The sequence below is a fragment of the Anolis carolinensis genome, chromosome 6, assembly GCF_035594765.1.
Source record: "Anolis carolinensis isolate JA03-04 chromosome 6, rAnoCar3.1.pri, whole genome shotgun sequence".
NCBI classification, from domain to species: Eukaryota; Metazoa; Chordata; class Lepidosauria; order Squamata; family Dactyloidae; genus Anolis; species Anolis carolinensis.
The window spans coordinates 16865567-16867104 of NC_085846.1; the positions used below are offsets into that span (position 1 = coordinate 16865567).

Consider the following 1538-nt stretch of genomic DNA (forward strand, 5'->3'; position numbering starts at 1 on the left):
CTTGAATGTGGTGCTCGAAAACCTCTGAGGACAAAGAAGTGGAATTAGAACATTACAGGCTCTTCCTCTCAAAACCTAGAAAAAACAAGAAAAAGGATTAAATAGGAGCATGAAGGAACCCTTTTTCTAATAGGAGCCACTGATAAGAATTTGTGGTTTAGCAAGCATAATAGAGATTTGGGGATGATAGGATCTGTAGTCAAATGCATTACTATTGCAACATTTTTTATTTTCAATTTATTTTATTTTGAGCTGCACAGAAATTTAATGATATACAGCTGGGTAGGTTTTTTTTTTACAAACATAATGCATATAAATGCATTTGCAAACCCACATGTTATCCCTGGTTTGTTTGTCATGTTTCTACTGTTTATAATACAAAAGGCTTCACCCCAAAACCTTGTGAAAGACTCTTTTTTTTTTGCCTTGCCTGCCAATTCAGTAGCAGTTTTAAATACAATAATGCTAATTTGATCAAAAGAACAGCCAAGGAATAGGAGTTGGCAAGGAGTGGTGCAAGGTGGAGAAAGTAAAGGGAGTTCCATAATTTTTTAAAAAAATTATAGACAATATCTTCATCCACTTTGAGTTGGGGGTCCCATATAGCTTTGGGCTTAATTCTACCCATCATCAGTGGAGGACGATTAACAGAAAACAGGTTTTGTGCACTGCATTTGAAGCCCTCTGGAATCCTGGGATTTGTAGTTTGCTGAGGTACCAACACTCTTTGGCAAATCTAAATTCCCATGATCCCATAGCATTGAGGATGGAGCCCCTGGTGATGCAGTGAGATGATAATAATAACAATAATAACAACAACAACTTTATTCTTATATTCCGCCCCATCTCTCCAAAGGGACTTGTGTTGGCTTACATGGGGACCAAGCTCAGTGGAACAAAAATTAAAATACAACATCATAAAATAATTTACACTACAAGGTATAACCACATAAAAACACAGTGGATTAAACTCTTGTGTTGGCAGGATTGCTGATTGAAAGGTCAGCGGTTCGAATCCGGGGAGCAGGGTGAGATCCCATCTGACAGCTCTAGCTCCTCATACGTGGAAATGAGAGAAGGAAGGTAAAACATGAAACAACTGGGCGTCCCCTGGGCAACATCCTTGCAGACAGCCAATTCTCTCACACCAGAAGCAACTCGCAGTTTCTCAAGTCCTGACACACAGAAAATAGCATTGAGCTCTGGCAGTTAAAGTGGTGTCAAACCACTTTACAGTCTAGCCCCCTAAGCAGATCATAGATCCGATTTGATACAAGGGAGTTTCATGACCTCAAAGTGGTGTTCCTGTCGAGGAGAAAAGCTTAGACTGGAAAGTCATTCAGAAATACGTTTGGTACCTCTGAAAAAGGGAACAATTTTGCTGAAGGTTCGCATTATGACTGTTTTTTCCTTCTAAATCCTCAGAAACTGAGATGTGCTAGCCGGCCATCTCTAATCACCCATTCCCCTTAAGCAAACAGCTCAAGTTAATGTGTAATCCAGAAGCAGAAAAGGAGCCAAGACGAAGGGGCCCACTG

At 40.1% G+C, this 1538-nt stretch overlaps 1 protein-coding gene across 3 annotated transcripts in view; it reads right to left on the bottom strand.

Moving 5' to 3' along the window:
* The window catches only part of bcat2 (branched chain amino acid transaminase 2), a 31379-nt gene that overhangs the window by 12314 nt on the left and 17527 nt on the right, over positions 1–1538 (bottom strand). For all 3 annotated transcript variants that reach the window (XM_062958062.1, XM_003226203.3, XM_008118924.3), the window contains exon 2: positions 1–75. Coding sequence is in view for 1 of the 3 variants with exons in the window: in XM_003226203.3 (XP_003226251.2) it covers positions 1–75 (75 nt within the window). In the remaining 2 variants the exon portion in view is untranslated. The remainder of the gene's footprint in view (positions 76–1538) is intronic.